The 27,212-nt window shown below is 35.9% G+C and overlaps 3 protein-coding genes across 7 annotated transcripts in view; 1 reads left to right on the plus strand and 2 right to left on the minus strand.

Annotated features, from left to right (window-relative positions):
• Positions 1 to 632: 632 nt before the first annotated feature.
• Positions 633 to 21,165, plus strand: gldn (gliomedin). Of its 4 annotated transcripts, none has more exons than XM_058752084.1 (15): positions 633 to 770; positions 3,545 to 3,653; positions 3,987 to 4,144; positions 4,825 to 4,913; positions 6,186 to 6,294; positions 13,857 to 14,311; positions 15,087 to 15,138; positions 15,231 to 15,247; positions 15,613 to 15,721; positions 16,793 to 16,903; positions 17,203 to 17,331; positions 17,852 to 17,917; positions 18,006 to 18,131; positions 18,315 to 18,465; positions 19,581 to 21,165. In XM_058752084.1, the coding sequence occupies exons 6-15, from the start codon at positions 13,862 to 13,864 to the stop codon at positions 20,044 to 20,046; spliced, it is 1,677 nt and encodes a 558-aa protein (XP_058608067.1). In that variant the 5' UTR covers positions 633 to 770; positions 3,545 to 3,653; positions 3,987 to 4,144; positions 4,825 to 4,913; positions 6,186 to 6,294; positions 13,857 to 13,861; the 3' UTR covers positions 20,047 to 21,165. The 4 variants fall into 4 exon arrangements, with proteins under 4 accessions (XP_058608067.1, XP_058608068.1, XP_058608066.1 ...); XM_058752085.1 differs by having other exon boundaries at positions 6,189 to 6,294; XM_058752083.1 differs by lacking the exons at positions 633 to 770; positions 3,545 to 3,653; positions 3,987 to 4,144; positions 4,825 to 4,913 and adding an exon at positions 5,187 to 5,273.
• On the minus strand, positions 2,028 to 15,618 carry LOC131524768 (ovarian aromatase). 2 transcript variants are annotated; one of them, XM_058752087.1, is made up of 10 exons: positions 15,598 to 15,618; positions 6,665 to 6,862; positions 6,117 to 6,267; positions 5,556 to 5,710; positions 5,159 to 5,335; positions 4,536 to 4,650; positions 4,205 to 4,316; positions 3,962 to 4,124; positions 3,436 to 3,677; positions 2,028 to 2,483 (listed from the first exon to the last, which is right to left on the minus strand). In XM_058752087.1, exons 2-10 carry the CDS (start codon positions 6,837 to 6,839, stop codon positions 2,250 to 2,252), a joined length of 1,524 nt encoding a protein of 507 aa, XP_058608070.1. In that variant the 5' UTR covers positions 6,840 to 6,862; positions 15,598 to 15,618; the 3' UTR covers positions 2,028 to 2,249. The 2 variants fall into 2 exon arrangements, with proteins under 2 accessions (XP_058608070.1, XP_058608069.1); XM_058752086.1 differs by lacking the exon at positions 15,598 to 15,618 and having other exon boundaries at positions 6,665 to 7,338.
• Positions 21,166 to 21,312: 147 nt separating the features above from the next.
• dmxl2 (Dmx-like 2) overlaps positions 21,313 to 27,212 on the minus strand; it is a 73,157-nt gene continuing 67,257 nt past the window's right edge. The window contains 5 exon segments of the mRNA XM_058752081.1: positions 21,313 to 22,897; positions 25,956 to 26,173; positions 26,298 to 26,350; positions 26,430 to 26,521; positions 26,734 to 26,811. Of these exon segments, the coding sequence (XP_058608064.1) occupies positions 22,688 to 22,897; positions 25,956 to 26,173; positions 26,298 to 26,350; positions 26,430 to 26,521; positions 26,734 to 26,811 (651 nt within the window). The 3' untranslated portion in view covers positions 21,313 to 22,687.

Below are 27,212 nucleotides of genomic sequence, written 5' to 3' on the forward strand. Positions count from 1 at the left end.
GTGAAACTGATGGTCTGGCAAAGGTCATCTGAGAGAACAGCAGTCCAGATGGACATCTGTAGATTTCAGTGTGGGATTTACCACATATTTAAACACCAGCTAAACAGCTTTTTTAATATTTATTAATTTTTTTTCAGGCTGCTTAAGACATCCTCTCTTATCATAGAGTTTACCTTGAATTAGCGAAGAAAATTTTGGTTATTTGACATGTGGGTCAATGACAAGTTAGAGTGGTCAACATAATGAAAATTAGCTTTAAATGCAGGATTTCTTAGAAATGTACTCTGCATTCATACTGGTTTTATTTCGTTTTGAAAAACCTTCACATCATTTTCAAATTTAATGACTCAGAATGCAAAGTAACAACCTTGTGCATTAATACACATGAGTGTACTCATTGTAATCACATTTTCAAATCACTAAATCAATACATTTTTTGATTTACAAAATTACATCCACATTCATTTTCATTTCATTGTCTTTCCTTTTTTGTTTCTCTAAAAGAATGTAATGGTTTGAAGCATTTTAATTTTGGGAGGACCATTCATTTAACAAATGCGTCACTTATTTATTCCTGTTAATAATTAGAGAATTTTCCTGGAAGTGGCCAAATTACACTCTCGATCTTTAGTCATTTCAGCTGTAGCTCTTCTTCTTTTGTGCAGTTTCTCAGCGCTCTGAAGGCATGACTGTCTCAATGTGTTTGGTGATAAACGTTTTCCTGTTTCCTGTTTAGAGAGCATTGACATGGAGATCTCTGGATCAGGCAGGTGTGTGTTTTGTTTGAGTGTAACAATGTGTATTTGTCTACAATGTCGTCTGGTTGCCACTAACACAGCTGTGCAGGTTACCACGGCAATAACGAGACATGCGTCATATTAATTTCCATCTTCATCTAAGTGTTGGCCACTGATTCTCACAGAAAACAATAAGGGATCCGGTCCGTCTGAATGCTCTGGTTTAGATAGCCTGATTATGATAATAATACATCAAAACAACCAATGCAAATGTCATTTAGAAATCATTTAATATGCATACCAAGTATGTTAATCTTGACTGTTTACATATGCTCATGACCTAATAAGTGGTGTGTGTTTGTGTATGTGTGTGTTCATGGTCTCTATGTGTTGGCTGATGGCTTTATGGGCCCCATATGGAAGAAATGGCCCCTGAAAGCTAATGGACCCTGAGACCCTTATGCTGCCTGCCAGCTACACACAGGAGCTGTACAAATGGGGTCTGCTGAACATCTGTTGAGTCCAACTAGTTTTGAGTTCAATTAACTAATTTAAAACTTGACAGCTCTGAATTGTCAATCATTTAAATTAAAACATTTGTGAAGTTCAGATAATTTATTTACATGCAGTGCCCACACTGTCCTAACATGGTGTAACAGTGCCCTCTGCTGATGAAAATTACTTTATGACCGACATGCTGGAGGTGTTTTGTCACATAACTAAACACATACACCACACATTGATACTTTATCAAGTAATGGAAAACTCCCTTTCCTATTAAAGCAACACAAGGACTGTTGTGTTCTAGCAGTGCAGTGCTGTTTATTTTATTTATTATCAACATACATAAATGTTAAAACATATGTCTTAAAATAAATATTTTGAGTCTTTATTTATAATTTTTAGCTACTTTTATGTGGATTTTTTTAAACAAACAGTAAAACAATTATGAACCATGAAACATTTTGTGAAATAGCAAAATGGGTAAATGTACAAAAATACTGAAATATTGTTTAGGCTATCTAGCCTATATGTTATTTTAGTTTTTCAAAACACTGAATGTTTTATATTTGTTTAATATGCATTTTCTATTTCTTTTTTCAATTGCTATACCGTATACATTTGTGTATGTTTATTGTCCATAATTTTAGTGTGTTTTGCTTTTGCTTTCCACTTTAAAAAAAAAAACATTTGGCATTTTTGTATTTTAAAATTGGTAAAAATTACATTACTAATTTTAAATGTTAAAAAATGCTATTTAAAAAAAAAAAAGAATCAATTAGAGTTACACCGTTTAAGAATATATTTATTAACTTTTATAAACAGTTATAATAAAAAAACAAACAAAAAAAAAACACCCAGAAACCACAGAAAGCCACAAAATTATAACAACAGTTACGTTCACACTGAATTACATACAAATCTAAACACAAATAGCCAAAGAACTGACTACTAAAGCAGTAGATAAATACATGGTAATAATGACACAGGAGCAGATATGTTAGCGGTGAATCAGAGAGCGTTTCTGAGGATGAGCTGCACGCTGAGGTTCGAGGGCTCCTCCACCGGCTGCTGTGAAAGGTTGTTGGTTTGTGGGATGCTGTCTAAAGTACAGCCCTTCACAGGACACACAGAGAAACGAGACAACAGTGTCACAAGAATAGACTTCATCATCACCATAGCAATGTGCTTCCCCACACACGACCGCGGGCCTGATCCGAACGGCTGAAAGAAACGACTCGGCACCTTGAGAGAGAGAGACAGAGAAAGATATTACAATGTTGATGTTGCCATGGACACAAAACATACTATTTGGATTTATTAAATATTTATCCTGTATATAATATATATATATATATATAAAAACATTTATATTTATATTAAGAAAATACTACAAATGAATGAAAATATTGTTACAAAAGATTGTGAAAATTATTTACACTTTTGAAGGAAATTCTAATTATATTATTAAAATTTGCATTAATAATAAAGCTAATACTAGGTTAGTTAAAAAGTAAGAATATTTGTTATAACAATGTTGTTTTGGTTACAAACATTTACCATGGCAAAACCATCACTAAAAATAAATAAATAAAAATATCACAGTGCATTTTGTAAGGTTGTAAGCATTAACATTAATTTGTGAGATATTATAAAACTGCTGTAAATAGTGCAATTATAGGTAATGCAATAATGCAATTATAGGTTTGAAAGTCAATGTTCATTGATTGCTGGATTATATATTTTTAAGCTTTCTATTTTAAAACAAGATCAAAGAAGATCAAAGGTGAATGTGTTAAAATCAAACAAAATATAATATTAAAATTATTTAAAAAAATAACATGGGACAGTTATTTTCTTTCCTCCAACAGTTTCAGAATCAGAAGAGGTTTTTTTTTTTTTTTTGAATGATGGTTTTACCATGGTAAATGTTTATAAAGGGCACTGCAGACCCATACATTAAATGAAATATAAATAAAATCATAAAAACATGTATATAAAATAATAATATAAAATAGATTTAAAAATAATCAAATTAAAATGGAATCTTCCTCCAACATTCTTCTTATTAACTTATTAATAATGAATTGGATTTTTTATTTGAGTGATGACTAATAGTTTTATTATGGACACTGTTAATAATGGCACTGAAAACAGAAATATAAGGCAAGAGACAAATTTTATAATGAAGACTCACATTTTTCTTGAAGTTGTCAAGACTGAACTGATTCGGTTTGGGGAAGAATTCGGATCTGTGCATCCGACCCATGTTCAGTATGATGTTTGTTCCTTTCTTCACTTTGTAGCCCTCGATGACATCATCATCCAGCGCCCGCCGCATGGTGAAGTCCACGACCGGATGGAACCGGAGCGACTCGTTGATAAAACTCTCCAGAATGTGTAACCTGGACAGATGTGAGTGCTGCAGGCTCCTACCCGCTACAAAACACAATCACAACATGATGTTCAAATAACCAGAGAAACATCTGGATCAAACATATACTGACTACACAATCAAAACTGAATAATTCATCCGTATTTAATTAAACTCTGATAGAACATCATGAAGTACTTTCTTTTGGAGTCTTTTAGTAAATGCAAAAGAGTTATGAAAAGATTCTTCAGCATTTTTCTTTTCGGGTAATACAGGTTGGAAATGACATAAGGATGAGGAAATAATTCCTTTAAAGTGCGATGACTGAATCTTGTGTGTCTGCTCATACCTAGTACAGTGTCCATTTCCTGCAGGATCTTCAACTCCACGTCTGGATTCTGTTTGAGCAACAGCAACATGAAGAACAGACTGATAGAGAGAGTGTCTGGAGCCGCGATCACCATTTCCAACACACACTGCCTGACGTTCTCAGCGCTCAACTCTCCGTGGCTCTAAACACACACACACACAGGTCAGTCATTTTTATACATGTTTCAAAAGTGTGTGTAACATTCTGGTATGTCACATTCACCTGAGCAAATATCAGCTCTGCTGTGAAGTCGAGCTGTTCGAGTTTTTCTGCATGTGCCACCTGAACTCTCTTCTCCTCGATCAAAGCCGCAATGGCATCCTGCAGCTCCTGACTGAAACACACACGCATATATAGACCATAAAAACACACTTTTCAAAGCCTTTACAAATGTTCACAAAAGAAAACCAATTCAGTAGTAAAAGAGGGTTTTAAAGCTCTCTGCATTCCGCATTTGTGATAAAGTGTTCCTTATAAATGTTATCACATATACTATGGTATGTACATGCATTTACAGTACATACATCTCCAAAACAGCATCTCATGAACTCACGCGTCTCTCTTGTGCTTCCTGTGCAGCCAGTCCAGTCTGAAGTACACATCAGGTTTGATTAATACTGTCTGCCAGGTGTCAAAATATTTATGAATCTTCTGAAGCAGATCATGCTCTGCAACACAGCAGCAAGAAACCAGCAATTACATATACCATATAATGAGTTTTCAATGTATATCAGCTACTAAAATTGCAGAATTAACCATGAGATCACAAACAATAGAGTCCAATAATGTCCTTACTACCTTTCTGGGCCTTGAACATGGTATTTGCGTTGCTGTCTATGCAGGGTCAGAAAGCTCTCGGATTTCATCAAAAATATCTTAATTTGTGTTCCAAAGATGAACGAAGGTCTTACGGGTTTGGAACGACATGAGGGTGAGTAATTAATGACAGAATTTTCATTTTTGGGTGAACTATCCCTTTAAGCATATTATTAAAAATTGCATAATGCCACTATACAGAGCATACAAAAATATACTACTGTTCAATTGTTTAAAATAGGTAAGATTTATTAGATAACATTTATTAGATAATTTGCTTTAGATAACAAAACATCAAACACATTATTAAATGTAATTTAAGTGTCTGTATGTTAGTCTTAAGTGTTTCTTAGGACTAACCTTTGAGAGGGACTCCTAGAAACAGTCTGTTGGAAATGTCCACTACAATGCACCGCAGTAAGTTGAGGATGTCCACCTGTCCCCGAGCATCTGTCAAGTGAGACAGATCATCCAGGTGTGTGTTTGTGGAAGTGGTGCAGATCTCCAAAGTTCTCTGAAGCCCTGGACCTGATAGAGCTGACACACACACACACACAAATATGCTTAGCACCTCTTATAGCTACATTTTGCTATTTAAAAAAAAAAAAAAAAACCCTGATAAAATCTAGTGAAATACAACGATATAAATAAAAAGGATACTTGTGACACTGAGATATTAAAATTGGTCATGCAATTTATATCAGCCTCTTCACGGTTGATACATCCTTAACTTGCGTATTACTGAAAGCATGCCCACCTTTTGCATAAAAGGTGCGGACTTTCTTCCAGAGTTCCACATTTGAGTTGAATATGATGCCTTGTTCATGCATCCCAATACACTGCAGACCCAGTTTGCTCCCAAAGCGTGAGGTGTACAGAGATCTCCTCAACACATGATACACAGCAGATGACCTGTGACACACACAGCATCAGAATATATATACATATACTTAATAATATAGTACATATAATATACATATACTTAACACACATATAACTGCATTTTAAAAAGTGCACTTTGTAATAAGTACATTTTAATCATTTTTTTTAAATAGACAATAGAAGTAATTATGAAATTACTTTCAAGTATGCACTCTTAACTGCATTTAATATAAATTTAAACTAGAATACATTTTCATTTATTTCTAAATGGCATGCAGTATACCTGCCCCGTAACCATTACATTCAGTTTGCACTAAATACATTTCTTTAAAGTATATTATTTCTGTAATTAGTACTCTTTTAAAAGTATGCTAAAGTTTCACGTCTTTTTCACAAGGAGTGGTGTGTGTGTGTGTGTGTGTGTGTGAGAACATACCTGCTCAAGATGAGAGTTTCCTCACCGTTGATCCAGATGCGCACAATGTCTCCATATTTGCTGTTGTAGTAGTTGCTGGCAGTGCCGATTCCAGACCAGATGAATCGACAGTAAGAGAGAACAGGACCCAGACCCAGGAAGAAAAAAGGACCTGGATAAAACACATTGCAGCAAACAAGTAATTGACACAATGAGAATGTGACATGCAATAATTAATCTGAATCCATTTTAAACAACATTTACTTAATTATTATACAAGGAGTTATTAGGACATTAATAATAAATGTATCATGTGTGGGGCTCTTACTTTTACTGTCAACATTTAATTATCCAACTAGAATTTAAACCATCTGTTTTCTAAATATGTGACTGTACTATCTACCCAAAATGCAGATAGCATAGTCACTAACAAATGATAAAAAGGTAAAACATTGCATGAAAGAAACTGAAAACCTTTCTTTTAAAAAAAATAATATTTGTAATGGATTTGATAAAGAAAATGCTGTGTTAAATAATAAAGGACAACATCTCAAATAAATCCTACCGACCTGGCACATGGTCTTTCTCTGTCCGATGGTGTCTGATGGTCAGCAGCAGGCAGAGTAACAGCAGCAGTAGTGTGGCCGTGGCTCCACACACATTGTCTTGGGCACCATCAGAGCTATTATGGGCCCCTTGCATCAGACGGTCCAGAGCGGCCTCACTGAGATGCACCGGCTCCATTCCGCAGGGCTGGAGAAGTTCACCTGCCATAAGAATGGACTGAGAATTACAGCTTCTTCAAGCCTGAAGCAGCAGTATTTTAGACACACACTTTTATATGTGAGTGGTTGCATGGGATTGGATCAGGATAAATCAAAAGTCAAAATAAAAACTCATTGTGACCTCGTGTGCTCCTCGTGTCCTTCAGCATAAGTTTCCAAAACATTGTCATGCCATGCGAACCTTCAGCTGTGCCAAACTCATCCCTGCATCATCTTTTCATTAAGACATCAAAGACTTTATGAGATATGAGACATCTGCGGCATGACCTTCTACAGCTCCTCCTGCTCAAAAAAGTTCATCAGACTTAGGCATACTAGAGGTTATTGACAAACTCCTAACCAGTGCAGCTTGTTGAGAAGTATACTGTTACTGTTACTTTTCTTAGTGAACAAACTAACAATTTTCCAAAACAAGTGGATAATAAAACAAACAAATACAACCCGAATTCCGGAAATGTTGGGGCGTTTTTTTTTTTTATTTGAATAAAATGAAAACTAAAAGAATTTCAAATCACACGAGTCAATATTTTATTCACAATAGAACATGGATAACATAACAAATGTTTAAACTGAGAAATTTTACAATTTTATGCACAAAATGAGCTCATTTCAAATTTGATGCCTGCTACAGGTCTCAAAATAGTTGGGACGGGGGCATGTTTACCATGATGTAGCATCTCGTCTTCTTTTCAATACAGTTTGAAGACATCTGGGCGTCGAGGTTATGAGTTACTGGAGTTTTGGTGTTGGAATTTGGTCCCATTTTTGCCTGATATAGGTTTCCAGCTGCTGAAGAGTTCGTGGTCGTCTTTGATGGATTTTTCGTTTAGTGATGCGCCAAATGTTCTTTATAGGTGAAAGATCTGGACTGCAGGCAGGTCAATTCAGCACCCGGACTCTTCTACTACGAAGCCATGCTGTTGTAATAGCTCCAGTATGTGGTTTTGCATTGTCCTGCTGAAATACACAAGGCCTCTCCTGAAATAGACGTCGTCTGGAGGGGAGCATATGTTGCTCTAAAACCTTTATATACCTTTCAGCATTCATAGTGCCTTCCAAAACATGCAAGCTACCCATACCGTATGCACTTATGCACCCCCATACCATCAGAGATGCTGACTTTTGAACTGAGCGCTGATAACACGTTGGAAAGTCTCCCTCCTCTTTAGCCCGGAAGACATGGCGTCCTTGATTTCCAACAAGAATGTCAAATTTCATTCAAATGTCAATTTCAAATGTCAATCTTCAAGCAACAGCTGAAAACTCATCTCTTTCGACACTACTTGACTTCAACCTACGTATAAAAAAAAAAAAAAAAAAAAAATCTTTCTCCTTACTTATTCCTTCCCTTGCTAGCTTGTACTTATTTAAACAATGCCTGAGACTTGGTGTTACAAGCACTTCCTTTGTCGGATTGCCTCTTCAAGATGAATCGCTTCATGTGTTCCCCAAATTGTAAGTCGCTTTGGATAAAAGCGTCTGCAAAATGACTAAATGTAAATGTAAAATTTGGACTCGTCTGACCATACGACACTTTTCCACTTTGAAACAGTCTGTTTTAAATGAGCCTTGGCCCACAGGACACGACGGCACTTCTGGACCATGTTCACATATGGCTTTCTTTCTGCATGATAGAGCTTTATTTGGCATCTGCAGATGGCACGGAGGATTGTGTTTACCGAAAGTGGTTTCTGGAAGTATTCCTGGGCCCATTTAGTAATGTCAATGACAGAATCATGCCGATTAGTGGTCCAGTATCATCTGAGGGCCCGAAGACCGCGGGCATCCAACAAAGTTCTTCGGCCTTGTCCCTTACGCACAGAAATTTCTCCAGTTTCTCTGAATCTTTTGATGATGTTATGCACTGTAGATGATGAGATTTGCAAAGCCTTTGCAATTTGGAACGTTGTTTTTAAAGTATTCCACAATCTTTTTACACACTCTTTCACAGATTGGAGAGCCTCTGCCCATCTTTACTTCTGAGAGACATCCCTTTTATAGCTAATCATGTTACAGACCTGATGTCAATTAACTTAATTAGTTGCTAGATGTTCTCCCAGCTGAATCTTTTCAAAATTTCTTGCTTTTTTAGCCCTTTGTTGCCCTCGTGCCAACTTTTTTGAGACCTGTAGCAGGCATCAAATTTGAAATGAGCTCATTTAGTGGATAAAAGTGTACAATTTCTCAGTTTAAACATTTATGTTCTCTCTATGTGAATAAAATATTGGCTCTTGATTTGAGTCTTTTACTTTTAGTTTAATTGAAATAAAAAAACAAAAAACATCCCAACATTTCCGGAATTCGGGCTGTATGTCATCTTTAATATTAAATTCTTAAATTTAAAGTAATAAGTTAGAATACTAAGACACTACATGGCAGTCAAATGAACTACAGACATGGGACAGAATTTGTATCTTAAGTGGCATTTGGAAATATTTGTGACCCTCTCTGTGAAAACCCAGCTAAAGTAATTTTTTTGTGATTTACTGTTTTCTACACAAAATCATCTTTCATAAGGTAAAGAACATTCTGTGAAAATATAATCTTCGTATCTTTAATATTGACTGAGTAAGGCCATGTCAAAGATTGAAATTATAGTAAAATTAATGGTTGAACTCCAACTTTGATGCTTGTTATCTCATAATTAGATTTTGAGACTTTAGCCTGGATTTCACAGAGAGGGTCACATTTACACAGGCTGTTTAATTATCAAATTTCTTCATCTGTTTCTTATTCAGTCTTAAAGCATCAGTATTATTTAGGTATTTTATGGTTTTCACCATTCAATTTTAAACAAAAACAAATTGTTACAATGAACACAAAAGTCATTTTGTGTCTTCAGTTTGCCCTCTTTGTGTGTCTATCAGATTCAGAGATGTTGTGAATTCACTGAACGCCCACTTTCATTGCTAAAGAATTTATGGAAATCAGCTTACATCTTCGAGTGCGGTCAGAACAGATGCATACAGCATTCTGTCATTTTCTGTGTAAAGGGAGGATCCTTCATAGTTCATGTGCCAATAGGTGAATGTGTGTGATACCTTCATTTCACACATTCGTTCTCTGATATTGAGCATCTCATTACAAATACATATTGATGTAACCTTGCCCCCATCTGCTGTATTAACTAATTTTCACCATCTCACTTTGATTCTTAGTTATGATGTAGAAGAATTAAATGCAGGTCAATATTTTATGGCAGCAGCTTAATGGTTAAACCCCTGAGGACATAACTAGATGTAGCTGGATTAAGGCCCAAAAGGGGTTATTTGAACCACTGCAATGCTTAATTTCAGGTTGCTCCAGGGGGACTGAAGCTGTAATGTTACTGTAAGTTACAGTACCATAAATAAGACCCCATTACCAATTAACCTACATAACTGTATGGAGGGGAAAAAAGTGAGCAAAACAGGCATCGATGTGTGGCTGCTAAGGTAATTTTAGCATGTATAGCATGTTTAAGTGCTTGCTAGAGTGTTCTGAGTAAACAAATTCTGAGTATACTCATTCTCACGTTTCTGTGATATGTGATTTGTGATCTGCAATTTTTTTTCCCCACCTATAATTTAAAAAAGAAATATTAACATATTTCTGCTCATTTAATTAATAATTTATGACTGATATTTATTAAGTTCATTGAGTTGTGTGGTATATTGAGTTATGTGACTACATGGAGGTGAAAGGGGGAATTTTCTTGGATGTCAAAATTTCAGGGTGGTCTTAATAAAGACTTTTGAGCTTCTCATAAAGGAGTCGACCTTTTGAACATGCAGCAACATCACACACTACGTATTTGGGGCTGGAAAGTCTTTCTCGGAAAGAAACAAGTAATCTTTAATTCACTGGAGAACAAAGTGTCCCTCTGCACATTGAAAGACACGTCACTTAAATATGTCGTCAATTCAATACGGCCTTTGTGGTCCTTGAGTTTTGCAATTCGTCAAATAAGTTGTTTGTCCCCTGTAGCAAAACTGTGGGCAGGAAGCCACAAGGAAGAGAATTGTGAGTGCTGTCAACCATAAATTTATAGATAATTTACATTTATGTTTCTTACTGGTGCTTTCTTACAAAGACATCTATGAAAGTGATCATATTGTGTTTTACTGCATTTTGTGATGAATATTAATTACAAAACTCAATAAGTACAGTTTCATTTTTCATGATTATGCCATTTTTATTGTCCATCCACTGAATTTGGCAGTCCATCGCCAACACCTCCATCCTAGGGAAAGTGTGTGTTGATCTCTATGATGGTTGTATGTTCAGCTCAGTGAAAGTTAGCCGTGAGGCTGTTGAGAGTGGACATTTGTTTCGGGTTTCTCATGAGGAGTGCCAAATCACAGATAATAACAGCAATGTTTGAGACAACGCACAGGGAGAGAAGCCAAACCACTTCCCTTTACTGAACACAGTCCAATGTCCACTCAACTGACCTCTCTGAGGTCTGAGGGCCTGTTTTATAAAAATCTTGCATATATAGCAAGTATCTTTTTTTGCGCACTGTTTAATAATTAATATGTCACCCCTTTGGATTTTCTTATGTAGGCTCTTGTTTTTCATATAAAATGTGATTTCTTTTAATGCCTACTTGTGTAGGTGTTCCACAAGGTTCCATTTTAGGCCCTTTGTAATTAATTTTGCACATACGCTCTTTAGGTGATATTACTAGGAAACTTGGCATTAGCTTTTATTATTATACAGATGACATACAGCTTTATATCTTCTTTTCAACATAGTAGACTTTATACTTCCTCTAATTAATTCCAATTAAATGAGAATACATTTTATTTCTACACATTTAAAAAGTTGAACAGACTACAATCTATCTTGATGGTGCCACTGTTGACATCAGTAGAACATTTCAGAAAAATGGAACCATCTAGATTTGCATGTCATTAGAACCCCCATTAAATTTGCATATTTCTTATATCTCTAATACAACTTTCTTATTCTAAAGGAACATCCTCTTTATTCATGATCCTGAAAAGTTAGTTCACATCTAATGACACATCTCATGAATTGAAATGCACTCTTGGCTGGTTGTGTAGTTGACTCCATATATACACTGCAGGTAGATTTAGCAGGAGTATAAGCAGCTCAAAGTGTAACTAAGTTCTATTAGCCAAACTGAATCATGGTTATGCGTTAAGTTCGATATCAATTATATCAGCTCTTCATTGTCTGTCAGGGGAGACAGTGAACTTGACTGGTTTAAAAATAAAGTCAATTAGTTTTTCTCTACCAAAGTCTGGTGATTATACAGTAGCTGTACTAACTGGTGTTGGAACATTACTTTTAACAAGCCTGTTATAATATTCCATATCTCCCAATAGAATTAAATGATTGTTACATTGCTGCTTTTTATGAAAAGTAAAATGTGTTATTTTGTAATTTTAAGAATTCTGATGCATCATTTAATTTACTTCGAAAAAATGCTGATTGGTTTTAATTGGTTCTAAATATGTAACATGCATTACCTCTCATTCTGATGCTAATTACCTCAAATATAGTAAAACCTCTTTAAAGGGTTTGAGCTAATTTAATGAACAGCTGACACTCAAAGAATTATTATCATATACTAATAATTAAAACTATTAATTGACCATTTTAGATTGTGTTAAGTGAAATATAACACTCTTGGTAAAGAACCTGGCTGACCTATAAAAAAAAACTGAGCTAAAAACAGATTTAAAGTTGATTACAATTAATCTCACAAGCCAGACTTCTGGCAACTAGCACCTTGCTTGCCAGTGAAGTTGTACTCAACTAACTACTTAAAGAAATGACAGAAAAAAACCTGACTGAACTGATATGACCTTTACACTCCTCTCAGCATAAGCACATGCTCAGTCAGTACACACTCAGTTCAGCTCTGATACCTTGCTCCTTGCTCGCGTGACCATGGAGCTTGTATGTTTTATTTGGCAATGACCTACAGCTGCAGGGCAGAGGACCACAAAACATAACAGACTTCACATCTTCATACAGCAGTGCACCAGCATTTATCAGAGGAATGTCAACTTTTAATGCACAAACAATCTGGCTGTGCATCAACAAAACTATATTATTATTATCTTCTTTTATTACTACTGTACAACCAATACTGGCAGTGCATGCCATTTCCAATTATAGTGAGTGCAGATGTATTCTACGTTCATTATATAAGCATAAAAACCAAAGACCTAAATGAGAGCGAGGTGCTAACTGATATCAGATCAAAACCCAAATTAAAACTACAGAAGTGGGTCATGTTGCATGATATGGGCACTATAAGAATCGCATATCAGGTCTTAAACTCCACAACCAGCCTGAGTTCCCTTAAGGGTCTTGGCTCCTTTAGCTGCTGACATTTACTCACTCTGACATGTTCGTAAAATTTCCTTGGAGCTGAATAAGTTTTTTTGTCAGTATTGTTTTGTCTGTTTTGTCTCAGATATGGCTATATGTTCAGATTTTGTCTATTAAAATGTTTAGTACACATTCCGGTGTTAAAAGTTGCACTGCCTTTGCCAAGACAGCTTTGAATTGTCTAATAAAAAATACATAACACTACATATTTGAAGTTGTTTGGAGACAGTCTTAGTAGAACTGTTTTAAGAAAGTGTTTACTGAAATCTTGCAGTGACTCTCAGCGTGTCTAGTTTTCTTCCACGTCATTGGCTGTTGGTGTCGATGTGGATTATGCTAGTCAGCCCACGGTCATGCTGAAGAATGGACTCTACTGCATATAAATCAGGTGACTGCACAAGTGGGGGGTTCTTCTCCAGCGCATCAGGACGGCACAAAGCCTAGCAGCCCTCAGTCGCACACAGACTCGACTCGAAACAAGGACTTCAATTGTCTTCTCGCATCCAGAGACTGTCATTTTTTAGGGGAATATTCTAGACTATTATTATTCAACTTACTTTTTGAAAGTGTTGAATTGTTAGTTGTGCGTTGCAGTTTTTGAACACTTTTTTGTATTTCTGAATTGAAGTCAGAATGCTGGATCCACTAGCTGAGTTGAGAAGAAGCGGAGGCTTTAGGCAGTGTGGTGGCCGGTTGTCCTGGCAGGTGCGTTGGATCTTGTACAGCGTGTGCATACTGACAGTAATAAACTGTGCCGGCCTGGTTCTGCTCCTGGTTCAGCAGAGAGAGCTGTGGGCTCATCTGACTGAGGTGGAGAGGCAGATGGTGGAGATTTCTCAGAGCTCCGTGGTGGAGTTCATGACGCAGGTGAATGAAGATGAGCCAGAGTATCAAAACTCCAGAAACAAACGCAGCCGGCAGCATCGAGGGACACGACCCTTTGAGGAGCACGAGGGGAGTGTGGGAGAGGAAGTCTTGGGAGATTTCCAGTATCAGTATCCGCAGATGCATGGGCCGGTTTACCAGCACAAAACAGAAGAGCAGGATGGAATGATGATGATGATGACCTACTCTATGGTGCCAGTAAGAAAACATGATTGATTTATTTATGGAGATTACACAAAAGCAAACTGTGGATAAAATGTGGAAAGTGTCAACTTTAGTCTGCTTTCCCTATGTTGAGGGGGAAAATAAATATATAAATAAAAACACAAAGTCAAAACCTGATGATAGCTAAGTTAAGCTATAAAAAGCTATTGCATAGTAAAGCATTTTTTTTTTTTTTGTAAAGTTTTTTATTTTATCTAGTTGTAACTGTAATGTCTGAATCTCCTAGATGGAAGTGTTTTTTTATATAATATATAATATATACTGTACAATGATATTTTACATTTTATCATACACTGTAAGAAAAAGAAAAAAAGAACAAACAAACAAAAAGTCTGTTATAAATATCTGTAGAAATGCCTGTAAACTCAACACTATATTATAAGTTTATAGACATTTCTAACCCTAGCATATAACAGATTGAAATACATAATTCAAAATATGGATAAAATCAACATGGAAAATTCCTTTACATTAACACAGTAAATTGTTTTACTTTCTAAGGGTGTAAAGAAAAAAAATAAAGAAAAAATAATATATATATATATATATATATATATATATATATGAAGAAAAGATATATGATTTATGTGTTATGTGTAGATAATCATTCTTTTCATAAATGGAAAGTAAATGCTTTTAGCTTCTTTAAATTTGTTTTTAGTTTTGCTCCAGTAGTTACATAATTGGATTATTTTATAATATTCTTCAACACAGACCTGCAAAAACTTGAGTACAATATATGTTTCAGGTTAAAATTCTTCTGGACATTTGCAACAGTACTAAAGGTGTCTGTTTGACCGGTGAGTATGGGTCGTTTTTATTTTTACAGCTTATTATCTCCTGAATCTGTTGTCTCCAAGTTTACAGTTTGATTTGCTTTTGGCTTTCACAGGGCCACCAGGACCACCAGGAATTCAGGTTGAAATTAACTATTTTAATGTTGTTTATGGGTTATATTTTACCACAGGGGATAGAGATGATGCTCATAATGTAAAAACAAGTGTTTTTAATTTTTATTTTTTGCAGTCGTCCTTATTATAGGTGTATTTTTTTCTGTGTAGTGAAATACAGTATGACAGCGCAAGAATTACAAGAAAAAAAAAACCTATTTAAAATATTAGCAATTTATACTTTATAATTTCACGTTTAATTCAATCTGTTACTTGCCATTTCTTTGTACTTAATTGTGAAGTCCAAGTGAAATTTATTTCTACATTCATTTCTTTTCAGTGTAGCATTTCATATAATGTGTTACTCACATAATCTTACTTTATGGAATTCCAGGCTTGCCGGGTGTGGACGGAATGCCGGGGTATAACGGAACAGATGGAATTCCAGGGTTGCCAGGAGAGCCTGGAGCACATGGAAAACGAGGAAAAAGAGGTCAGCTATATGCAAAAGAACATGGAAAATCCATCCATCCATCATGCACATGAATGAATATAGTCAAAAAGGTCCTCTGAAAGAAAATGTCCTCCCTTCAAACCTCTTCCCGAAAATTCGGCTGAATTCTGTAGCTTTTATCATCCACTCAGGAAAAGGAGAGGGGAATTTTATCCCGCTTCAGTCACACAGCAGGATTCAGAGAGACTCTGAGATCTCCCAATGAATAAAGCAGAACTCTTGAAAACAGCTGACTGACCGCTCTGTTCTGAGAGCACAAGAGCCCACAGACATTCTAGAAGTGCCATTCAGTAAATCAATTATGTAGAAACTGAATGAAATTCTTTGTACCGTGGTGGAGAAATTAGCGGAAAACATTTGAATACGTTTTATGATGATTCCATACTTTAAGTTCCACAAGCAAGTGATTATTTATTAGCAGTTTATGCTTCAGAATGCACCGTTTACCTGGCTAGTAGATGTTCCACGTGGTTTAGAACCAACAACCACTCAGAACACCCTAGCAATCAACCACACTCAATTTAGTTCAGAAAATGTATCGATATATTTACTTAAAATAGTAACAGTAATAGTAACACTTTATTTTAAGGTGTAGTTACAAGTTACATGTACTTACTATAGCAATAGTAGTATATTATTAGTAGTAAAAGACGATGAAATATTACAAGTAACCAACCCTAAACCAAACCCTACACTGTAAAAAGTGATGTTGACTTATCTTAAAAAAAATTAGGATACCCGTTGCCTTACTATTTTTAAGTAAATGATAATTAAAAAAAATAAGTTAATTGAATTGTCAAGTTCACTTAACTTTTTTTTTTTTTTTTTTAAATATTATATACTTAATTTTAAGGCAACGGGTTTCCTCAGTTTTTTTAAGTTAAGTCAACTTACCACTTTTAACAGTGTAGTTAATTAATATCTACTAAAATAAAGCATAACCGTAACATTTATTACTTCACTGTAATAATGTAATAAATTATTCTGAATGATTTGAGAACTGTGCTGCATGAAGTCATGAATGAACGATTTTTTTGTACCTGTGTGCAGGTCCTCCGGGTGAGAAGGGTGAGCCTGGTGAGAGAGGAGAGCAAGGGTATCTTGGACCCCCAGGACCCCCTGGAGAACAGGGCGAACCTTCAAATGATGTCATTGTAGAGGGTAAAGACAAATTCTGTTTTTAATAAGATATGAGAATGTTGGAATATTGTCCCAGCTAAAGGGTCTTGTTAAGCAAGACTATATTCACAAAATAAGCAGCGAACCATTGTTGGGTACTGCATAATAAAATAGTTGAGAACCAATTTTTATTACAATGTTATTTTTTGCCTTTTTCTTTTCTTTTTTTCTTTGAGAAGATATAGTCCTGCCATTTATATGGATCTTGGACCTCCATGGATCACAATAATGTTGGCATGATAAATGAGTGATGGCCATATTCTTTCTGCTTTAATCTGCAGGTCCACCTGGTCCAATGGGACCCCCTGGCCTCCCTGGTCCACCTGGCCCTCCAGGTCCCCCTGGGCCTCAAGGGCCACCAAGACACAGGAGCCACAGAGCACATCTCCACATGGGGAAGGAGTCTGTAGGTAAGTTGAATGGCTAAAATAATAAATTGTGCATGTGCATATTTCAAAATTACCTCATAATCCCTCCAAATCAAACAAAAGAAAACTATTTTCTTTATTCAAATCATTTAAGAAATTATGAAAATGTATAACTGTATGTAAATTACATAAAACTAATTAATTCTTGTATTACAGTTTAAAAAAAAACAAAAAACATAATACGTTAAAAAGTGTTATTTTTATCACAGAAATGAGAATTACCATTGATAATAATGAGAATTACTAAATTAATGAACAGCAATGGCATTAGTTACAATAATATTTCCTTTTGCATAATTTTGTCACAATTTATAAAATATTTTCATGTGATTTGCAGTAATCAAATTTCAAATTTTATTTATACTGTGTAAGTTCTTCCCCCCTCCCCCTTCTTGATTTTGTGGCAAAATGTGACATCCAAAATTGGGTATAGTGACTTTTCCCCTGTAAGACACATCATAACATGTAATATGATATATGTAATCTCATTGTTTATCTTCAGGTCACCTTAATTCAGTCCCAAATGATGACACCATCAGCCAGAAAATAGTATCATGGAAGATAAACGGTACCAACAAGAGCAAATTCTAAGTTGTTATACATTTAACTACAGTTTTTATAAGCTTTACCTCTAACTGTGTGATTGTGTTTGGTAGACTGTGTCATAAAGTCAGTGCAGAACCCCAGACATCTGATGAAAATGAGCAGCACGTTTGGAGCATGGATGATGGACACTGCTGCTCACGACAATGAGAAGATCTGGGTGGCAGAACATTTCTCAGGTACTGAAGAGAGAACATACATTCATCAATGCAGCACATAAATCCTGCGTTTAAACTCTACTTCCATCTGCAAGTGTTAAATGTAATCAAAATGTTTAATCTTTGGTATTTGACTAAATGCTGTTATAGAACACACCTGGAATATTGCTTTTAAGATTTTTCCCATGTTCACAAATTTATTAGGACGTATCATAAAGGAGTACAACAGTATTGCAGCGTTCCAGAACAGCAGCAGCGAGTCCATTGATGTCCGAAAATTTTTCCAAGGTTGCGGCCACGCTGTACATAACGGCTCCATATTCTACCACATCGCTGGAACTTCCAATATTGCTAAGTATGACTGAAGACAGATCTTCTTGATAATACCATAATTAGAAGTCATGAAATTGAGCCAAAAATGAAAATTCTTTCATCATGTGACTCCAAACATATGGAGGACTAGGAGTGCCACTTAATAAAATGAAGAAACCAATTATCACTCAATCATAAATACGTAAATAACTTGTCAAATAGATACAATTTAAAACAATTTAAGGTAACACTTTATTTTAAGGTGTCCTATTTTAAGGTACAAAATAAAAGCATTTAAAAGCAAACTTCCTGATTAAACATTAAAGCACACTAGTGTGAGAAACAGTGCAAATTTTTATAATTTTTTTTGTTTAATATTGTGAAAATTATTCATAAAAAAAAAATTTTCACTTAAAAACGAGGCGCCTACTCAGATAAATGAGGCTTACGATTAATCAGATGCAAATAGAAACACAAAACCAGTCCTAAATAAAAGAAAACAAGTTGACAAAAAGAATGAATCCAATATTTAGTAATAATACAGCATAATGACAGATTTATAAGCAGTTGTTTGGAGTCCGGTCATTTTTGACCGGGAACACCACAAGTGTTACTAGGTAAAATAAAACCCACAAAAAAATTACGAAAATTCTAAAAAAAAAATTATGAGAAGTACTTATACCCTGTGTGAACAAAGTCAGTAAGTTTGAGTCCAATGTGATAATGTTAACTAGTATTTTCGGGAAAAAGAAAATATTTTCCGGGTCAATTTGACCCGAACACAACTAGAGGGTTAAACATTTTGGTAACAATTTTAGTGTCTTTTTTATACATTACCTGCACTTATTATTGTAATAGCATTACATTTTGCATAATTGCATCCAACTAAACCTAAACCAAACCCTAATCCAAACTCTATGTACATGACACTCAATGGCTGCCATAGTTTTCAAATATCATTCACAATTTAATTCAAACATGGTATGTCAAGATGCAACAGTCCCCATTAAAAAGGAACACATTCAGCTAAACCTCTCCTTTTGTGTTCCACGGAAGAATGAAAGTCACAGATTTGGAACAACAGCAGAAAGCCTTAAGTTAATTTGTAAGAATACGTCATGTTCTTGTAACACGTTGTCAATTCTCCAACATTCCCAGGTTTGACCTCCAGATGAAGATCTTACACACGCTGACCATTGAAAACGCTTTCTATCACAATAAGTCCTACCTCCTTGAGAACTCAAAGACATATTTCAAATTGGCAACAGAGGAGAACGGTATGTGGATCATATTTGCCTCCAACATTGACGACAACATAATGGTGGCGCGACTGGACGAGAAAACGTTCTCCGTCACTGCGTACATCAACGCCACCTATCCCAGGACCAAGGCCGGTAATGTGTTTATCGCCTGCGGGATCCTCTACGTCACGGATACTAAAGACACAAAGGTGACATACGCCTTCGACCTCCTGAAAGAGAAGCCTGTTAGTGTCAGTTTAGATCTGAGGGCACCTGGAGGGGTTCTGTCCATGATCTCATACAACCCCAGAGACAAACATCTCTACATATGGGACAGCAGCTACGTCAAATCATACCAAGTCCAGTTCCTCTCAGATGAATAATCAAAAATGCATGACAATTGGCATATCTATAAGCAAATAACCTATGTTTCTGTTGTTACCCATGTGTACCCATATATTTTTATTTTATTTTCTTGAGTCTATCTAGTGATGTTTGATATTTGATGCAAGTATTTGGACACTTTAGCTACCCTTAAATTTTAATGTGTTAGGTATCAAAACATAAAACCAAGTGTCATCGAACATCAAGCAAACAGGGCTTTTAGACAACTGCTGATTTTTTTTTTTGTAGTTTTATTAAATCAGTTCTCTTCAAGTTTACACATATTAATCATTTAAAATGTGTGAACTTGAAGACAAGGCACTATATTTTCAATTCTGGCTTTTAATCATTTAAAGCCAGGATTGAAAATATAGTGACTTGCCCAATACAAGCTTGAAAAAAAAAAAATAAAATTTAAAATTAAATCCTGCACACTACTCAAACTTGTGCAATTACATTTTACTAGTAACGTTTCAAGCCTGAGAAGGGTCAATTCACTGGAAAAATGCTAAGAAAATTTTGCAGATACAAGTTTGAGTAGAGTGCAGTATTTCAGTTTATCATTTAAAGTCTAAATCTTTGTAAAATGTTTAGGTTGAAAATTTAGCTTGCGCTTACTTTCTTTAAAATAAATGCACTTGGTTTTATTTTTTCTCTCATGTAATGACATTAAGGCATTTTTAAATCTGATTTAAGTGTCTAAATGCAGTTTGGGGCTACCATATTTATTATTTTTTTTGGCATTTTTACTTTTCTATGTTGCATTTTCCTTTTTTGGATAACATGCATTTTAAGTGAATATTTATTAATTCATGTAGCATGAGCAGAGCTAGTTTTTGCGCAAATTGTTCATGAAACCATTGTTATCGTTTACATAGAAATTCATTCTCCTCTTGTTTCATGAATGAGGCCAAATGTGTGTAAATATTAAATGGAATATGTATGTGCATTACATGAATTTAGTAATTTCGTATACATAACCATTGTTTGTCGACTTTAAGGTAACGTCACTCAAACACCACATGATAAGATTAGGTATGTGCATTAAGTAAAAGTGAATTTTGATTTTAATGTCGACTTCATGTTTATAAAATGTGTTTGACTGCTAGTATGTATAAGACACAAAATATATTTGCCAAATATTGTTTAATTTATATTGCATGCATGTTTATGTAGCCACAAATGCTTGGAAATCCAGAAGTAAACCCTGAAACATGTTCATCTAAAGACACGTGGAGTTGAAACAGTAAAATGAAATGACTTAATTCAAATAAAAAGAATTTATTCAACTTACAAAGGTAAAACTTTGACCATGACAGAACTACCTGTTCCTTCAGAAATACCAACCAGTGTTTTTGGGGTTTGCATTTTCACACACGCAGACAGATCAGGCTGTTCAATAAATACACATCAGACCATCGGTTCAACATTTAAAATACGTACAGTTGACATGGTGCCCAGCAAATCAGACAGAAATATGATTTTAATAAATACCACATGTACATCAAACCAAATATACGACTATTCCAGCAGTTATGATAAAATCAAAAATAAACTAAAAGCATTATTGTGTTTGTACAAGCTATTGTCGTAATTCATTTTTATATTTATATATATTTATATATTTATTCATTTAAAACTATTTCCACTTTTTACTACTCGGCCACACACAGCCAGACATTCATTAGTAAACAACAGTTTCCTCTAATAGAGCTTTTATCACTTGTAACGTAAGAGTGTTATTGTTCCTCCAGATCTGAGTGCAAATATTCAGAATAGATAAAACATGAAAAAATAAATATGTAAATAAATAAAACACAAACCTATTCAGTGTTGCACTTTGTCCCAGACATCTAAAACATACCTTACATTCCTAAAGTTAAATATAAATACAAGACTTCGTAAAAGAACAAACGAAACAAAAACGAGTAAACGAGCAAACAAAGGAAGTAATATTTTGTGCAAAAACTAAACGTTTTCTGTTCAAAGTGAGAATTTCAGGGCTCGAGAGATGAAAAGGTCAAACACGTCATTTCCCGGAGCAAGCATCATCGTCTTGCGTGGAATGTTTAGCTGTTTGGCTGCTACGGAAACAAGCATGTCAACAGCAGCGTGTGCATGTGGAAGGGAAGGGGTGTGTCTCTGGGGCCGCGGCGAACCGCCGGGCCGCCAGGGTACTGTGCCATTTTACACTCCGCAAATACATTAGCAGCCAAGGAGAAAACGTACAGTAAAAACAAAATCCAACAACTGGACTTACACTGATAGCAGAAGCACAGTGCTGGTATTTTAGATGCTAAAATGGGCACAAAATGAAGACACACACATACACACTTAAAAATGGAGCTTTGAGCACTTTTACAGAGCACGACCAATAACCTGGGAATGGAGTGCGATGACTCACACAGCTCATGCATACAGCTTTCCTACCAACACGTTATCTGGATTCGTCTCCAGAAATGACAGTAGTTGATCGTTAGAATCAAGGGACCTCGTGCATGATTTCCAACGTCTTTTGTGGGGCGGGGTGGTAAAGATATTCTTCAGCGCGAGATATTTGTTACCGGTTTACGATTCACAGCTAAGGAAACACAGCGGAGGTGCCGATGAAAGCTTTAGTGTTCTACAGCCGCTCCAGTGTTAGAGGATCTGGAATATACTGGCCGGAATGTTGCAGCGGTCTGGAAGGACCCTCATTTTCAGGGTCCCGTCAGCTCCGCAGGTGAAGATCCGATTGCCTGGGCAGGTTTCGATTTGCATCACGCCGGCGCCGATGTTTCGGAATATGGACTGTTTAGCGTGCTCGGTGCTGAAGGAGTGCATGAGACCGTGACCCGCCAACTTCCAGACCTGAACCAGAACAGGAATACAATTATTAGAAATAATGCACAGAAATGTATTTAATAAGCAACATTCAAATAAAAAACGTAAAAAATTTAAATTACAATTGCAGTATGGTTTTTATACAATTTTTTTTAATGATGTATTCATTTGTTACTGAAATATCAAATAAAAAACATTTTATAGGTTATTCACATTGTGTACTCGGAATAAACACTGACACAGTAAAAACATGCCATTGGAGAAGCGCTAATTATATATCACCACTGTTATTTACATTTACATTTACATTTATGCATTTAGCAGACGCTTTTATCCAAAGCGACTTACATTGCATTCAAGTTACAGTTTTTACATTTTATCAGCTCTTGCTTTCCCTGGGAATCGATGTTATGGCTTAAGCCCATAATCCATTTTTTTGCCGAATATTTTTGATTGTTGAAATTTAAGTGCATCATTAAATATTAGTTATAGATAGATATATTAGCCAGGTTGATTGACTGACACATTTTTACCTATTTGAGATTATTGTATAAGCTGTTACAACAGCAGTGAACTGCCTTGTGTCAGTTGCAAAAACTAGCAGACTTGCATTATTTTTGTGAATACAGTAAAATATTGTGTGCATTTTTTAAAAATGTATATTTTTAAATATTTTGAAAGCTTTCTCAAATGCTATCATTAAAGTGTATTATGTACACTACCATAACATCTGCCATTGACCACCATGCTCTTTAAATACTGTTATAGCCCACTGAAAAAATAAAATAAAATTGTATTTTATGCTGGAGAAAGAGGCAGTTCAAAACATTATCAAAATTGTTTATAAGTAAAAAGAAATGAGATTTATTTTGTTTAGGCATGAATACTACTTACATGTGATCCCCTGCTGATTTTGTACGTTTGCCCACTGACAAAGAAATGATCAGTCTATAATTTTAACCATAGGTTTATTTGAGCAGTGAGAGACAGAATAACAAAAAAAATCCAGAAAAACGCATTTCAAAAAAGTTATAAATTGATTTGCATTTTAATGAGTGAAATAAGTATTTGACCCCTTCGCAAAACACATGACTTAGTACTTGGTTGCAAAACCCTTGTTGGCAATCACAGAGGTCAGACGTTTCTTGTTGTACTAGTTGGTCAACAGGTTTGCACACATCTCAGGAGGGATTTTGTCCCGTTCCTCTTTGCAGATCCTCTCCAAGTCATTAAGATTTCAAGGCTGACGTTTGGCAACTCGAACCTTCAGGTCCCTCCACAGATTTTCTATGGAATTAAGGTCTGGAGACTGGCGGCCACTCCAGGACCTTAATGTGCTTCTTCTTGAGCCACTCCTTTGTTGCCTTGGCCATGTGTTTTGGGTCATTGTCATGCTGGAATACCCATCCATGACCCATTTTCAACGCCCTGGCCCTGACGGTACATGGCCCCGCCCATCGTCCCTTTGATGCGGTGCAGTTGTCCTGTCCCCCCGCCCAAAGCATGTTTCCACCTCCATGTTTGACAGTGGGGATGGTGTTCTTGGGGTCATAGGCAGCATTCCTCCTCCTTCAAACACAGCGAGTTGAGTTGATGCCAAAGAGCTCGATTTTGGTCTCATCTGACTACAACACTTTCACCCAGTTTTCCTCTGAATCATTGGCAAACTTCTGACGGGCTGCACACGGCTTTCTTGAGCAGGGAGACCTTGCGGGCGCTGCAGGATTTCAGTCACGGCGTAGTGCGTTACCAATTGTTTTCTTGGTGACTATGGTCCCAGCTGCCTTGAGATCATTGACGAGATCCTCCCGTGTAGTTCTGGGCTGATTCATCACCGTTCTCATGATCACTGAAACTCCACGAGGTGAGATCTTGCATGGAGCCCCAGTCCGAGGGAGATTGACAGTTATTTTGTGTTTCTTCCATTTGCGAATAATCGCACCAACTGTTGTCACCTTCTCACCAAGCTGCTTGGCGATAGTCTTGTAGCCCATTCCAGCCTTGTGTAGGTCTACAATCTTGTCCCTGACATCCTTGGACAGCTGGTCTTGGCCATGGTGGAGAGTTTGGAATCTGATTGATTGATTGCTTCTGTGGACAGGTGTCTTTTATACAGGTAACTCCCTTTAAGAGAGTGCTCCTAATCTCAGCTCCTTACCTGTATAAAAGACACCTGGGAGCCAGAAATCTTGCTGATTGATAGGGGATCAAATACTTATTTCACTCATTAAAATGCAAATCAATTCATAACTTTTTTGAAATGCGTTTTTCTGGATTTTTTGTTGTTATTCTGTCTCTCACTGTTCAAATAAACCTACCATTAAAATGATAGACTGATCATTTCTTTGTCAGAGGGCAAACGTACAAAATCAGCAGGGGATCAAATAATTTTGTCCCTCACTGTATGTTGTAAACATTTTTATTTTAATAAACTGGTTAATATATCTGTTCAGACTGACAAGAACATTCATATGCTGTTAATGTAACATTCTTTTTAAACTTAGAGGTGTTGTAATTTCTAAATTTTATTCAGGTTGTCTGCCATTTTTTTTTTTTACACATCTTTCCAGTATTATCATCAAGTGACATTTGACAATCTAACTAAACACAGCCTTGGACATCAACAACAAAAATGTAAAAGCTGATATTTATTTTTTTTTTATCCATGAAAAAGGTGAGTGCGCATTATTACTATTTAATACGCACATTTAACAAGTAATTAGGGACAAATTTTGAGAATCTATTGATAATGAGCCACGGACAAAACATCACAAAATGTTGAAGATAAAAGGTAGACTATTGCTTGCTTTTTGTAGTTTTCACACATGCTAGTGAAGATGGCAGCTGCTGAGGAGGAGGAGATCTCAACACTGACTTGATGAGAAAAAAAAAAAAATTCTGTCGTTTGGCAATAATTTAAATTCAGTCTAATTATTTCTTTTTTTGGAGTTATCAATGCTAAATAAAAAATAAAATAAAATAAAGCTTATTTAATGTGACTGCTTTTTATGCTTTTGGCCTAAATATCCACATAACAGTAACAGGAGATGTTTAAGATGAATTGTGTCACTTTAGAGGAATATACCTTCATGTTCCCTTCGGCTGAGCCGGTGACAAAGACATCTTCAGTGGAATCCATGGCCAGCGCTTTGATGGCCGAATCATGTGCCTGGAATGTGTGAAGCAGCTGTCTCTGACGGATGTCAAAAATACAGACGAATCCCTTCCGGCCACCAGTGATGATTAGCTGCTGTTTAGGAGCATACTGAAGAACGGTTGCACCGTTCTCATGGCACTGAAACGCTGGATACAGAGAAATACCAGAATACAACCTTTTTACGACATTTTTTAAAAAATAATATTGAAAATAAAATCACTTATTCAAAATATTTTAAAAACATTTTCCCTCAAGAGCCTGTGGACATACCGTGTATCATTGAGTTACTTGGAGAGACCAGAGTGTCCCATAAACAAACATTCCTGTGGAAGAAAGTGAAATATTTCCTTAAAAATGTTGTATACAGTCTGTTTCTATATGGCAGAAAATCATTTAACTGACCTGCCGTCATTGGACTGTCCTGCTGTGGCGATCAGACTGGAGGATGTAATGAAGGCGAAATCACAGCAGCTTTTACTGTGACACTGCCAGCTCTGAGACAGACACACAGAGATGCTTATTTCATATTATATGGTGACATATTTCATATTATATGGTGACATATTTAATAGTGAAGTTAGTTTCAATAAAAGTTCTAGTATTATTTGTTTGCAGATGCCACGTGCTTTAATTCAGTCACACTATGAGGGCAGTTTGTGGCTGTCAGTAATGTAAGGCTTGTGCAGTACCAAGACAAAGCTCTTACCAAATACGGTTTGGGGTTTGAGGAGGTCTGATTGACTTGCCAGAGGCTCAAAAAGCCCTCGCCATCTGCAACACCACACTGCAGACAGACGGAAAGAATGAAGATATTTAACGGCACAGACAATATTTTTAGCTGCATATTGCATAATGATTCATATAAAGGACAGAAGACACAACAGGATGACCTTCCCTGAACAGATGTGCTGCTGTACTGGACGTATTACATAACACCACAGACAACAAATAACACAGTACTGACGTACTCACGCTATTCTGTGAAGTCAACAGCACATTAATAGACACTAAATGAGCCTGGAAATGATTATACACTACAAAAGTAATAGCTACTAACGGTCAAAAGCCTTTTCAATGGATAATTAACAATTTCTATTTTAATCATTTTGTGTTTTGAAATGTAATTTATTCCTGTGATGACAAAGCTGAATTTTCAGCAGTCATTTCTTCAGTCTTCAGTGTCAG

The sequence above is a fragment of the Onychostoma macrolepis genome, chromosome 18 (assembly GCF_012432095.1).
Source record: "Onychostoma macrolepis isolate SWU-2019 chromosome 18, ASM1243209v1, whole genome shotgun sequence".
Lineage (NCBI taxonomy): Eukaryota > Metazoa > Chordata > Actinopteri > Cypriniformes > Cyprinidae > Onychostoma > Onychostoma macrolepis.

Excerpts from the sequence above, each read along its gene's own strand:
- LOC131524768 (XM_058752086.1), bottom strand. The coding sequence starts at position 6,869 with ATGGCAGGTGAACTTCTCCAGCCCTGCGGAATGGAGCCGGTGCATCTC. Across the intron at positions 6,268-6,664 it reads AGAGAAAGACCATGTGCCAG|GTCCTTTTTTCTTCCTGGGT; the intron begins GTCGGTAGGATT and ends TGTTTTATCCAG. Across the intron at positions 3,678-3,961 it reads GGAAATGGACACTGTACTAG|CGGGTAGGAGCCTGCAGCAC; the intron begins GTATGAGCAGAC and ends TGTGTTTTGTAG.
- gldn (XM_058752084.1), top strand. The coding sequence starts at position 13,862 with ATGCTGGATCCACTAGCTGAGTTGAGAAGAAGCGGAGGCTTTAGGCAG. Across the intron at positions 17,918-18,005 it reads AGTATCATGGAAGATAAACG|ACTGTGTCATAAAGTCAGTG; the intron begins GTACCAACAAGA and ends TGTGTTTGGTAG. Across the intron at positions 18,466-19,580 it reads GGAACTTCCAATATTGCTAA|GTTTGACCTCCAGATGAAGA; the intron begins GTATGACTGAAG and ends CAACATTCCCAG.